At 57.6% G+C, this 11,410-nt stretch overlaps 1 protein-coding gene across 1 annotated transcript in view; it reads right to left on the minus strand.

The window, feature by feature from the left end:
- The window catches only part of LOC135364675 (SLAM family member 9-like), a 28,081-nt gene extending 17,680 nt beyond the window's left edge, over nt 1-10,401 (minus strand). Inside the window, exons 1-4 of the mRNA XM_064593562.1 lie at nt 10,202-10,401; nt 7,687-8,079; nt 5,799-6,095; nt 3,853-3,938 (exon numbers count right to left, since the gene is read on the minus strand). Of these exons, the coding sequence (XP_064449632.1) occupies nt 3,853-3,938; nt 5,799-6,095; nt 7,687-8,079; nt 10,202-10,274 (849 nt within the window). The 5' untranslated portion in view covers nt 10,275-10,401. The remainder of the gene's footprint in view (nt 1-3,852; nt 3,939-5,798; nt 6,096-7,686; nt 8,080-10,201) is intronic.
- Between the last annotated feature and the right edge of the window lie 1,009 nt (nt 10,402-11,410).

Consider the following 11,410-nt stretch of genomic DNA (forward strand, 5'->3'; position numbering starts at 1 on the left):
TGCTGCCACGACCCCCTCCGGCCCCAAAGGGAGCCCTGTCCCAGTGCATCACATCATGGGGAAACTGTCAGTTAGGGAACAAGCACAAAATGGAACAACGCCCTTTTCCTTCTTTTCCTGGGACGCTTGGCCAGTGTCTCCTCGAGTGAGAAATGAGCAACACCACACGCAGGAGTGACCTGCGTCCCCGTGGCAGGCTCTGGCTGGAAAGCGTGCTGTTTCGCTCATCTCCAAGTAACACCTCGAGTTAGGGAATATTCTGTCCATTTGACGGGTGAAGGACACAGAGCTCAGAAAGGTGAAGCCAGCTTCTCAGCATATGCACAATTTGTCCAAAAGCTTCTGGCAGAAGCAGAACGAGACACCCAGTGGGTCTGACTGCAGAGTTCAGCCCCTCTCCGCACCATGAGGAGCTCTGGGGACAAGGGCGGGTCCAGGCCACCAAGTGGGAGCCTGGTTCACATGGGGCCACCTGCAGGGGACCCCCTTCCCCCACCAGAGCCTGGAAACAGCAGGAACCACACGGAAAGGTCACAGGCAGATAAGAAGGGAAGGTCCCCTTCCCCAGCCCCACCCCCTCCGCCGATGGTGCCACGGCTCAGCTGTCCCTCCTGCGGGGGCCACGGGAGGCTGTCCTGGCCCCTCACTCACTCACGCCCTCCTCAGCCTGGGAGCTGGGGACACAAGCAGCCTGGGGGGTGTGGAGGGGGTGCACACAAGGGTCTGAGATTGTAGACACAGCTCCGGGGACAGAGCAGGACTCTGGAAAGTGAGACTCTGAGCTACTGATGATCTCAGCCTCGGCCCCCAGAGCAGGGCAAAGAACTGCCTTTCCTAAGAGAGGGTTGAGGGTGGTTTCCCCGTCCTGGGGAATTTGAGGGCATCCCAGAAAGTCCCTAGTCCCCCCTTCCTCTCCCACAACCCTTCAGGACTCTGGAGACATCAGGATGTGGATACCAGCAAACCCCCACTGCTCACCTGCCTCCTTCACACTTGCTTCCTGCCCCCCACCCCGACCCTCCCAGTCACACCCAAACCGGAGCTGCCCCATGGATCTGCCACTCACCCAGGAAGAGGCTGACCTGGAGCATCAGCGTCTGGGAGGGGAACTGGCTGCCCCACAGGGAGTCCATAACTGTGGGACCCAGAGCACACTGGCTCCTCCCTTTCCTGTCATGTTCCTCCCCTCCTTCTGCCCCCCCAGCCCCCCAAACACCCCTTTAATAATCAGCCAGCTGTCTGGACTCAGCCTGCCTGATCAGCAACAGGCATATAGATTTGAAAAATAAGGGCTTTTTCTGATGAAATTTAATCCATGCTGATTATATAAAATTTGGAAAACACAGAATAGATACAGAAGAATAAAGATCATTAGAACCGGAAATAACTTTGAAGGGATATGGTGATGTTCCCCCAAATGATTGGATCCCCTAGAAACTATACTATGATGTCAGGACCCTTGATTTTCATGGGATTTAAAATCCATTTTCTGGCGCTTCTCTGTATGTGTGGACTTCTAGTGTACCTGCTACTTCCTTCTCACTTGGTCACATCGACATGATGGAATCCCCGTGGGGGATCAGCATGAGGGCAGAAGGAGTGAGACATGATCCTAGTCATGTAGGAAAGATGTTAGGGTTCGAGGCTGATGGCTAAGAAAGAATTCTTGAGACGTCTTTGGTGCAAAAAGGTGGTTTTATTAAAGCACGGGGACAGGACCCCTGAGCAGATAGGACTGCAATGGGGTCATGAGGAGTTTCCCATTATATACTTTCAACTCCGGAGGGGGTTAGGGAGAGCGTAAGTCTCTAAGGAATTAGGAAGCAAGGTTTCCAGGGCCTTGAGGGGACTAGCTGTTGTTGGGAAAAGGATATTTATTACCAGCCAATAAAACCTTAGTCATGAGACCCTTCAGATGTGTATCAGTGGATCATATGCGTGGGGGATGATTGCCAACATGTATCTTGGGGGATTTAGAGATAAAGGAAGTTTCCAAAGGAATTTTTATATGTTAAAGTAGACTTACAGGGTCCTGCGGGTCAGACTAAGACTGCCTTTTGGCCTTAGAAAAGTGTTAACACAGATGCAGCTGAGTTCCTAGAGGAAGGTCACTCTGCCTGTTTCAAGGACTTGTCAAGGGGCTATAGGGAGTAAGGAAATTTAATAATTTTTCTTCTGCCTTTGTTTCCCACATCACTAGCAGCTATGATCACAGCACAGCTGAGTTCCCATGGCTGGATGCACACTGAGACAGGAGACCCTGGAACTTCTCTGGGCAGAACTACGTGGGCAGCTCAGAGTAGGTCATCTGCAGGACAGTGACATTCAACTTCACGTGATCTGAAGAGGGGGCTTGGGTGGGCTCCCCTAGCAGCCGAGACGAGGGACAAATGATTTCTGAGCAAATGCTTCTCATCTCCCACCAACAATTACTGAACAGCTACCGAGAAGCAGCTCTGTCCGAGTCACAGGTGATGGGGCAGAGAACAAGGTGAAGCTTCTGCCCTCAGGCTGCCCACAGGCTAGTGAGGGAGAAATTACACTGAAACTAAGGACGCCTGTGAGCACGAACAGCATTTGTGAGCAGCTGAGAACGGGAAGCAAGAAGAGGAGAGACCGTTCCTCTCACAAACTCTATCTGCTCACTTTTGCCAAAGAAATCAGGAAAGCAGGGACTCTACAGTCTTGAAGAGTCTCCCCTGGAGGACAATCGACCAGGACCCAGGGTCTGGTCTATCCCACTAATGCCCCCGAATGTGGAAGTTTGGATGGCAGCAAGATAGCAGAGAGACTAGAGGGGTCAGAGACAACTGGGTCCCTCTCCACTCCAGCTGGATGGGGACGCAGTAGAAGGAACGAGATCCACTGAGAGACTCACGGACAGAGTCCTGACTCCGGGGCTCCCAGCTGGGCAGCCTGGAGAGTCAGCCTTTCTGGCTCCCTCTACTGATCTGTAAAGTGGGCACAACGATCCCCACCTCACAGACAGTCCACGAGGACCCGGTGCGTTAGGAGCGGGCAGAATGGTCAGAGAGTGCGTGTCACCGGGCCAGCACTCAGCCAGCGCTGACGATTACGGATTCACGTCGTCTGTGAACAGCTCTCAGCACATGACTGACGCTGGGTGATATTCAAACTGGTCGAGGCGGGATGTTGTGAAATCACCAGGGTTTGTCCCAAAGGCTGAGGGTCTGAAAGGCAGTTTGATGTCGTACAAACGACGGGGAGAGCTGGGGCCATCTAGGGTTGCTGAGGTAACTGAGGCTGAGTGGTCCTGGAACAGATTTGTACCAATTTATTTACTCAGTTTCCCCCTGATCTACCACTGTGTGTGTCTCATGGAGAACTTGTGCAGAACGATTTAGCCTAGAAATAACTGATCTTTGGATCCATGCAGTCCCTGCTCAGAGCAGTGAGAGGGGGAAAAGGCAGGACCAGAGCTCTGGGCATCAGGCTCACAAGACAGGTGTCCCCGGAGGACGGGATTCTCCTACTTCTTCCCATTAAATCCTCCTCACGGCCTGGCCTGGCTTGTGGACCTCCCTGTAGATAGCAGTGAGAGAGGTCTCCTCTTCTAGATATGGTGCACCCCTACCCTGGAATGCAGACAGAGGGTTCTTGGATCAACTGAGGGACAGAGACGCCACACAGACCCAGTGCTGCTGACAAGACCTGCCCCAGCGCCCAGCACTGCATGGACCCCAGGAGAATTCTCTTAGTTAATATTGCCTTGTCTGGAAAGGGTTACAGAGGCATCGAGGCCAGAACGTGTAGATGACTGGGATTGACAGGCACACACCCAGGCACAGAGGGACTTGGGAAAACCCAGGCTGCCTCCTCTCCCAGCCTCACCTTGTCCCTGTTGTCTCTAGCCTCCTGCTGGCTCAGCTCTGCATAGTGGATGCCACCATCCGGGTCCCCGTGCTCCTTCTGCAATCCTGCACTTGAGTCATACACAGATGGAGCTTGAGTCTGAGCCTGGCCACCTAGACCCTCCCCCACTCCATGATCCCCACGGCCAAGGCCACACCAGCCAGCCACCTGCAGGGACGTGCTCTGAGCAGCAAAATGCAGGAGAAAGGGTGTCCAGGGTTGAACAGGGGAAGGAGGTATCTGGGCACAGGAAGGAGAAACGCAGCCTGTCTTTCACAGGTCGCAAACTCTTCTTTGTCCCACATCTCTTCCAAAGGTACAGTCCAGCTCGGAGGATCATCAGCACGACCACAATAGTACCCAGGATATCACGCAGGAGAGCAAAAAGGGACGGTCCAGGTAGATCTGGTTCTATTACACAGAGTGAAGAAGGTTAAGACACAGAGAACTGAAGACGCCCATTGCCAAGGACAAGGAGACGTCTGAAGGGACCTGGTCAGAAGCCGCAGAGGGAGGAGCATGGCAGGTGCTTTCACTCAGCCAGTTCCCGAGCTCTTGCTTGGGGCCGAGGTGCTGAGAGGAACAGGACATGGTGCCCGCCCTTGAAGAGCTCCTCAGCGGGGGGGAGGGCTGAGAACATGCCAGAGGCAGCCAGCCAGAGCCATGCCAGGGCACGAGAGCTTTATAGCTTGTACCCAGGTCCTCAGGGAGGGCCTCCTGGAGGAGGTGATGGGCAAACCTTGTCTCGAGGGAGGAGTAGGAGATTCCCCGATATTCAGGGTGGGTGCAGAATTCTAGAAGGAGAGCCATGAACAGGATGTCTGGGTCAACTCTCCAGCCCTGGGAACAGCCAGCAGCCCCTGGGGTAGGCAGGAGAGGGACCAGGTAGGGAGGAGCCCGGTAGGAGGATGAGAGAGAGGCAGGAGCCTCTTTCCAGAGGGTCCAGTGTGTCACTGAGCCATGAGCTTCCTCTGGGATCAGGGATGCTGAGGCAGCAGGTCCCTCCAGCAGCAGCTGGAGGAGGGGGTGGAGGGGCGAGGGGGCACACGGGGACCCAGGTCATTCATTCATTCAGGAACACACTGACTGTGAGCAAACTGTCTGAGGTTGAGGGTGGGACAGGCATTCAAAGTAGAAGCAGACATGGCCCCTGCCCTCCAGGGGTTCAGACTACAGAGGAGACTGATCCTGGGCCAGAGCATCAGCTCTCAGTGTGGGGTCACTGACTGCTCCTTAGAGGAGATGAGGTGTGAGGGCAGGACAGCGGCAGCTCCTGCAGAGCCCTGAGCCATCCAGGCTGAGGAACCCCTGTGCAAACTCTCTTCATGCTGGAACTGCACCCAGCACGCGGCCCTGTGGGACTGCTCGGGTCACAGGCCCCCTGAGCCAGCTGCAGGGAAGGGGTCCCTGGACAGGAATAAGCGGGGGAGTGGAGGACTCCTGACTTGGAAGGGCTGAGGGCAGAGGGAGGGGCCTGAGCCGAGGCTGGAAGCTGAGGACAGCAGGACCCAGCCGGGAATGCAGGCAAGCAGGTGGGTGTGAAGTGTGTCCGTGAGACCAGAAACAGGCAGAGGAACCCCGAGCCCTGAATCCTGATTCACTGGCTCAGACCCCTCAGATGGCACAGACCACTGATACCCCAACTCGCTTCTCCTGAAAACCACCCTGGACACACAAGGAAGGATGGATGAGGGTGGGGAGAGGTACCTGCTGGGTGCTGCCTGGACCAGCAGGGGTGAGAGGTAGGGAGGAACAGGGGAGGGACACTGAGAAAGGCAGGAGCATGTTGGATGTGCCTGCCAGAGTCCTGGAGTGTGACCAGGTAGCAGGTGGTGACATAAACATGGAAGACAGAGGCCGGGAACCCTCACCCAGGGCTGCCTGAGCTCCCGGAGAGCCCCTCCCCTCTGGCAGGATGCACTCACCGTGGCCACAAATGTTCCCAAGGCCCCGGGTGGCAGTTTTCTGGTCCACCTGGTTGCTGACCACACAGGTGAGGCTGGAGCTGGGCTGGCTCAGGGACAGGTTCACAGCCAGGGTCCAGGGGTTGGGGACTGGTCCTGGGGAAGGTCTCTGCTCCAGCTCCTTGGGGAGACCCTCGCTCTCCCAGGACACGATCAGGTCCTCCCTGGTTCCCGTGGTGTCACACTCCACAGTGACGTTGCACCAGCCTGGTGTGAGGGACAGAACCGTGGCCCGGATCTGGGGAAGAGGCGCGGGCTCTGGGGTGGGAGGGACAAGAGGACAGAGCTGCATGTGAGTGGAGAACATCCCAGCTCATGCTTTCTCCTGCGGTATCTCCCTGAAGCTCTGGCTTCCTCCCCCTGAGGATGGTGATTGCATTTTACAGATAACACAACACTGACCCAAAAACATAGCAAGTGCCAATAAGGAAGGGAGCCACTGAGTTCAGCTCTATGTGATTTCACTAGACTAAGCACGTCTTAAAAATCTCCCTTGATAAAATAAATGCTAGATCCACCTACCGAAACCCATTAATTCTATGACAGTGGAGTGTCACCTAGAAGAAGGGAAAGTTGTAAAAGATTTTCCTGGTCCAGACCCTGGCCCTGCTTCTCCTGCTCGAATGGTGCCCAGGACTGCACAGTCCCTGGTGCATTAGGCCACTGGACAGCTCTGGGAGCCCAGAAACAGCCCCAGACTCCCACCAGGAGAGACCGTGGTGGGGGACACAGTGGTGGTTCCTAGAAATGGCCTCCTTGAGTGTGGTCACATCATGCCCTGAACTTGGGTCCACCCAGAAAGACAAGGGACAGGGTGACATCAGTCTTGGGAATCTCCCGGACCTGAGGCTGCAAAGGCCACTCTCTCGGGAGCAGGACGTCTCCCTGTGCAGAGGAGGGGGTGGGTGCAGGGAGAGAGAGCTGCTCACTGAGTGTCTGAGGAAGGGTTGTCTGTGACCTTCTCCTACATCTGTGGAGGTTCAGAGCTGGACCTGTGGAGTCTGAGAGTGAGCTGGCCTCGGGCTGGAGCTGAGAAGGACAAGGGGACGGGGCGGTGAGAACCACACGCGGGATTCCAGATCCTGCTAGGATGTCCTAGCAGTGTCCCCCAACCATGGCCACGTGCCGACCCTCAGAACCTGCAGGTGTCTTAGGTTCCATGGCAAAGGGAAAATGAGGCTGCGAACCAGCTGACCCTAAACGAGAGCTGGTCTGGAATCCCGGACAGGCCCTATGTAATCACAGGGTCCTCTCAAGTGGAAGGAGGCAGGAGAGGAGGTGGGAGGATGCAGCATCAGAGGGGCTCATCCCACCAGTGCCGGCTGTGAAGGGGGAGGAAGGGGCCACGAGCCAGGGGATGCGGGCGCCACTAGAAGGGGGGACGGGAACAGAAATGGATTCTCCCCGGGCCTCCAGAGAGGAGCACAGCCCTGCCGACACCTGGACCTCATGGCAGAGGCTCTGGGGTCTGACTCCTGCTCCACAGCCCAGGAGGACGCGCAGGTGGTGGTGTGGTCAGCCATGAGGGTCAGTCACCAGCCACAGCAGCACTGGACAGCTAATAGTCACACTGAGTGCCCTGAGTCCCGTGGGCACAGTGAGTGTTATGGCAAAATCCCCATCTCCCCCCATTCCCTGTTCCACTCCTGAAGCACCAAAGTGACTTATCCCTCGTGTGAGTCTCCGCTCTGCCTGCATTTGTGATGGACACACGGCATCCAATTTGAGCGGAGAAGATCATGTCTGAAGGCTGGGGTCGGGAAGGAATCCTGCAAGCGGGGTGCGTGGACACTCCCAGGGACAGAGGAAGGAGGTCAGCTATGGGACTGGGGGAGGGGCCGCCACGTACCGTAGACCCTCAGGTGGAAATCCTGGTCATGCTGTCTTCCTCTCCTGTAGGACTCTCGAGCCCGGTACCGCCCACTGTCCTCAAGGGTCAGGTTATCAATCCTCAGGGTCGTTACGTTGAGCACATGGACCCTCTTCTTGAACTTGTCCTGCAAGTTGACCCATTCTGGAACATCTCTCCCAGGAAACACGTGCAGCATGGCTATGTAGTTTGACCCGGATACAATGCCCCATGAAATCTTCTCCAGCCCGACCTCTGGAGGTAATTCTGGACTTCTGATCACATGAAACCACACAGAAGCTCCTTGAGTCCCCTTCACAGAAACAGGGATTCCAGAATCCTCAACTCCAGAAGCATGGGCTCCAGAACTCTGGGTCACAGCACTGCAGACGCCTAGGACATAAGACAGAAAATGTGAGTGGTTTTCGCCAAGAATAAAGGAGAAAACCCTAGAACCCATCTTCTTCATGAAATCCATCCTATGTGCTCTCCTTGAGTCTTGGAAGGCAGGACGGTGCCATGAACCTGAGGCGAGGCTGGAATCCCTCCTGTTCCCCGGGTAGCGTCCCTTGAACAGGTCACGTGAACTTGCTCCCCTGCACTGTCCTGAGCCCTAACAGCGAGAGCATGAACGTCAGGAGATCTGGGATCCGAAGCACGAGCACATTTTCCGTCCACACTGAGTGCATCTCTGCAGGAAGCAGCTTCTCACGGGGCTGCAGAGACCCATCCTGCCCATAGGCCGTGCAAGCTCTGTCCCTGGACTGGGGGCCGCCCCCAGGGACTCGCCTCTAAGGAGCCGTGTGCCTCCGACGTGATGGATGGCCCTCAGGGACAGCAGGTCCTACAAGGGTGTGACAGGGTCTTGCGCTCACTCTGTCTCCTGCTCGCTCTGATGAAGCCCGCTGCCGTGTTGTGGGCAGCCCCATGGAAAGACCCCCATGAGGAGGGACGGAGGGCAGCCTCGGCCAACAGCCAGGGAGGGGTGAGGCCTTCGTCCAGCAGACACAGGATGAGCACTCCGCCAGCAAGCGCCCGCAGGAGCCTGGACGCACATCTCCCGGGTGACCCTTGAGCTCCCTGCAGCCCCAGCCAGACCTTAGTGTCCGTCCCAGAGACCCCGGGCCTGAGGACCCAGCCGAGCCCCCTTGGGTCCTGACCCGCTCGAGCTGGGAGCCCACCCTGGTGTGTGTCCAGGCGCGAGGGGGCGGCTGGTTACCCCAGTGGGTGACCGCTGAGGCCCTTAGGGCGGTGGCTCCCTGTCCACCTCCTGGGCAGGCCCGCAGTCAGCTCGGCGAGGCTGGGGTGCTGTTACACACAATTCCAGGAGCTCAGGGTCCGAGGACAGGGGAGTCCCCAGACTGAGGGAGGGTCTGTCACACTGGGGGAGTCTCCCTGCCCTCGTAGCTGCCCCCAGGGGGCCACAGCAGGGACGCAAACTGTGGAATCGCCTCTGGGGGGGTCTCTCTCCATCCAGAATAGCAGGATCTCTGCTCAGGCTTGTTGGCCACACTAGGCACCCGGCCTGGCTAACTGCCAGGGACGAGAAAATGTGGGGGAGCCGATGGTCGTCTGCTGAGCTCCACTGTGCCTGCCACCAAGACAGGGCTTCTTGGGTAGACAGCACACACGGTGTGTAGACACTGGGATAACCCCTGGGTGGGTCTAATGGACCAAAGGCAGGTCCATCTCAGCCTCTGACAGACCTTGCTCATTGTCCTCCCGAGAGCGACCCCCACTGCTCTCCTCCCAATAATGCTTAGGTTTCCCACCAACACACGGTGACCGAACTTTCTGCCCTTTGCAACATTGATAAGGGAAAATAATAACACTTCGTATTGGAACGAGCATTCCTCCTGTACATGAACCCGGTCACCATGTCCCATGACTGTTGATCTCCTTTTCTGGCCGCTGTGAGCTGTCGGCTCATGTCCTCTGCCCGTGCTCAGCAGTCTCCTGTTCCGGGCTCACCCTTACACACGCAGGTGGGCGCAGACCCTTGAATTCTGGAGGCTCCTTTCCTTCCGTTGCAAACAAAATGTCACTGGATTCAAGCTCTCATCTTGCCAAGGAGCCAGACTAGAGTGGCTTCCTCAGCTCAGACGGGGGCTCTGGGCAGGCCCTCCTGCACACAGCAGCTGCAGAGGCTGCCCGGTCCCCTGGGCATGGCAGGCGGGGATGCCCATCCCCACCGCTGGGTCCCCCGCAGCCCCTCCTATCTCTCCTCCATCCCTCTCCCCAGGAGGTTCCGGGCTCTCCTGGCCTCACCTCCCTGGGAGGGGTTCCCTTCATGCAGCCGGGCAGCCAGGGCTCAGGGTTCCCAACCTGGCCTCAGCCAAAAGCTCCCTGTCTTCCTTCCGTTCACCCCGGGGGCTCTAAACCAAATGCACTGCGTGTGCTCAGTCATCATGGAGCTGAGTTCTCTGGTTCTTCAGCAAAGCCCTCAGACAGCCCAGGAGCTCCTGCCTCCCTGCCCACCCGGTGGCCCCCCTCCCAGGGAGCCCGGGCCACTCACTGAGGAGGAGGCTGGTGAATCCCAGGAGCCAGGAGGCTCCGCAGAGGTGGGGGTCTTCTGAGCAGGTGCCCATGGCCGGCTGTCTCCCTGCTGGCTCGGCCTGGGCCAACAAGGGTATAGAGGAAACATCCAGAACTGAGAAGCAAGAAAGGAGGAAAACGTTCACTGAGAAGAGCCCTTAGCTCCTCCCCACCCCAAGGGCGGGGCTAACTGTTAGTTCGGGAACCTCACTGTCCAGTGTAGAGTAGGCCATTCCCATCTCTCTTGTTATCTCAGCACCTGCAGTGGGGCCTCAGGAGATAATTGAGAATAAATGGAGGAACAGCCGCCCCCAGGAGGCCCGGTGCTGGAGAGGTCCCGTCCCTGTGCTCACAACCAGCTTGGTGGTCTCCCCTCCCCAGCCTGCACCCCTAGGGCCCCCGACCTGTGTCTCTGGGTTCCCACTCAGCCCAGGACACCCTGCTCACCAGGGTCAGCCAATGTCCAGGCACTGAGTCACAGCCTAGGGCCAAGGACGCGGGGTCTCTCCTGCTTTGGGCCTGTCCTCTGTCTTTACACCATTTCACGAGTCACATTTCCTTTCTGATTTTCTAGGAACTTCAGTGTCAGGTGTGTAAGTGAGAAGCTGGGAGCCCGAGAACAAAGCCCTCCCGGGAAGTGTGCACCCCCACACCCCAATGCCCACGTGGGCGTGTCCCTACTGCAGGTCCCCAGGGCTCTGTCTGCAGCCGAGGGCCGGCCCTGCCCCCCCCACAGGACGAGCCCCCCCCAGGAGCAGCACCAAGGCTCCCCTTCCCTGTGAGGCTCCGCCAGCCCTGGGCCCGCGCTCACACACAGGCAGGGGTGGAGAGGGACGCGCGGCTCTGGCCACAGGCTCGGCGGCCTCAGACTCATGGCACCTACGGACGGTCAGGCTGGCCTCTTCTTCCAGATGGGTTCCCACAACCTCTGAGAACCGTGGCCTCCCGTGCACCCCAGGGGAGCAGCTCCATCACTAACCCTGGCTGGTGCCCCTTTCCCTGCCCCCTGGGCTCTCCCTCAGCTGCTCAGACCCTCAGATCCTGAGGATGGATCCCAGGACTGGCCCGCGGCCCCGCACTCAAGGTGGTCAGCCTGTTGGCTGTTAAACCCACTTTATGGATGTGAGACCTGAGTCCTGAGGGTTTGGACCACCTGCCAGAAGTCACCCAGCAGAGCAGGAGTCAGGGT

The sequence above is a fragment of the Mirounga angustirostris genome, unplaced genomic scaffold (assembly GCF_029215605.1).
Source record: "Mirounga angustirostris isolate CCGP_5_RB_7025 unplaced genomic scaffold, mMirAng1.0.hap1 SCAF_6, whole genome shotgun sequence".
Lineage (NCBI taxonomy): Eukaryota > Metazoa > Chordata > Mammalia > Carnivora > Phocidae > Mirounga > Mirounga angustirostris.